Source organism: Otolemur garnettii, unplaced genomic scaffold, assembly GCF_000181295.1.
Source record: "Otolemur garnettii isolate 467f Iridium unplaced genomic scaffold, OtoGar3 scaffold00144, whole genome shotgun sequence".
NCBI lineage: Eukaryota > Metazoa > Chordata > Mammalia > Primates > Galagidae > Otolemur > Otolemur garnettii.
Window position 1 is genome coordinate 4,568,601 of NW_003852539.1, and position 1,749 is coordinate 4,570,349.

General features: G+C 44.5%; 1 protein-coding gene across 1 annotated transcript; it reads right to left on the reverse strand.

Moving 5' to 3' along the window:
• Positions 1-1,163: 1,163 nt before the first annotated feature.
• On the reverse strand, positions 1,164-1,277 carry LOC100950968 (dolichyl-diphosphooligosaccharide--protein glycosyltransferase subunit 4-like). The gene has a single exon (XM_003799003.1). The coding sequence runs from the start codon at positions 1,275-1,277 to the stop codon at positions 1,164-1,166; it is 114 nt and encodes a 37-aa protein (XP_003799051.1).
• Between the last annotated feature and the right edge of the window lie 472 nt (positions 1,278-1,749).

Below are 1,749 nucleotides of genomic sequence, written 5' to 3' on the forward strand. Positions count from 1 at the left end.
GACAACTCTGAAGAAGCTCCTCCCATTCTCCTCGGTTTAACTTACATTTAGCTTTCGGGGTCTCCAGGAGAATTTCGAACGTCCTCGAGCTACCCTGCTGTAAGACGGGGCTGGCTGGGTGCAGTTGTGTGGTGAGGAAATTCAAGAGGCTATTCTAATCACAGATACGCTGCCCTCCCCGAACAAGACAAAATAAAACTGTGAAGAAAATAAAACGGTTGGAAGAAAAGTTGCATCTTTAATCTTTTCTTTTTTAAACAACAATGTTAATAATTTTTATTTTATTTTATTTTGCTCATTATCTGAATCTTTTTGTTCCTTTGTAAAAATTTCAGATGACTATGAGAATGCACGTGATTAGGTTACGTTGTTTGCATTTGTGCGGTAAAGGCTGCACACGCCTGTGCACTGCTCCCTTGGGGCGGGAACTTGCCAGATTGCATCTTTAATCTTGAAGAGTCACAGCCTGTAGGGCTAGGCATGGCTGTCCATAATCACAGACAGACTGAATATGGGGTAAAAACTGAGGCCTCGGAGATCCCCCATCCCTACCCCATTTTAAGCCTCCACCCCCCCACCCCTATCCCCCCCATCCCCGCCATGGAGGCCAGGACATAAGATCCTCCTGTTGCCTTTTCTGGGGCATCCCTGGGGCTTTGCCTACCCCAAGCCTTTCTAAACCATCCTCACTCTTTCAAAGTGTATCTTGGGTTTCATTTCCTCAGAGATCTGTTGTCTCCTCTATTTGGGAGACAATTTAATAAACATGTGATAGCCATCCTGTCCCTAAAATAGGACTAAGCTCACAGGGTGCAAAGATAAACGAAACAAGATCGTTGGCCCTGGTCTAGCATTCTAAGATGAAAAGTAATCAAGATGACAAACTAAATTGTGCACAACTATTTTTAAAAAATATATCTGATTTTTTAGATTGGGGAGAGGGATCAGAAAAGAAAGCAGCCTCTATACGGGGCCCTATTCAGCGGCAGCTTCTTGTCCCATAGGATTAAGGAAGATTTGAGGAAGTAGAAGTTGTCTGGAAGAACCCAGGTGTAGTTGCTCTGTATGTTGTGATGGGTAGAGGAGATGAAGTATGAAGGCCCCCTCCCCCCATCTTGCCTCAGACTACGTCCTGCAACCCTGGGGCAGAGAAAGTACCATGTTCATTTCTGTTTCTTGGGATTGTTGAAGCCCACGTAGTGATAGAGAACCACGAGCAAGAAGAGCCTTCTGCCCAGCATGTTGGCAAAGATGGCGAGCTGCTCGTCCGTGATCATCCTGACCAGCTCCACTGGGCTCTAACGCCGGCCCGAGACAGGAAACCAAGGCCAGAACTCCTCAGCCTCAGCTGTATGCACAACTATTAATGGTAATAGATTTGTATTTTACCAGGAGCATTTTGAAGCCAGTGCCCTGCCTTCATAGAATACTATTTGTTAAATAAAAACACTTAAAACATTTTTTTGCAAAACCTTAAGAGCAGTAGAGGGGTACTTGATATTTGTGGAAAACTTAGAAAGTAAAGACAAATATAAAGTAGGGCCAATCTTTCCAATGGTCTTACTACCCAGGAGCAAGTCAATGTTGGCTTACTTTTCTTTTTCTTTCTTTTTTTTTTTTTTTTTTGCAGTTTTTGGCCAGGGCTGGGTTTGAACCCACCACCTCTGGCATATGGGGCCAGCGCCCTACTCCTTTGAGCCACAGGCACTGCCTGGCTTACTTTTCTTTTTTTGCCATGCATGTGTGAAC

Excerpts from the sequence above, each read along its gene's own strand:
- LOC100950968 (XM_003799003.1), bottom strand. The coding sequence starts at position 1,277 with ATGATCACGGACGAGCAGCTCGCCATCTTTGCCAACATGCTGGGCAGA.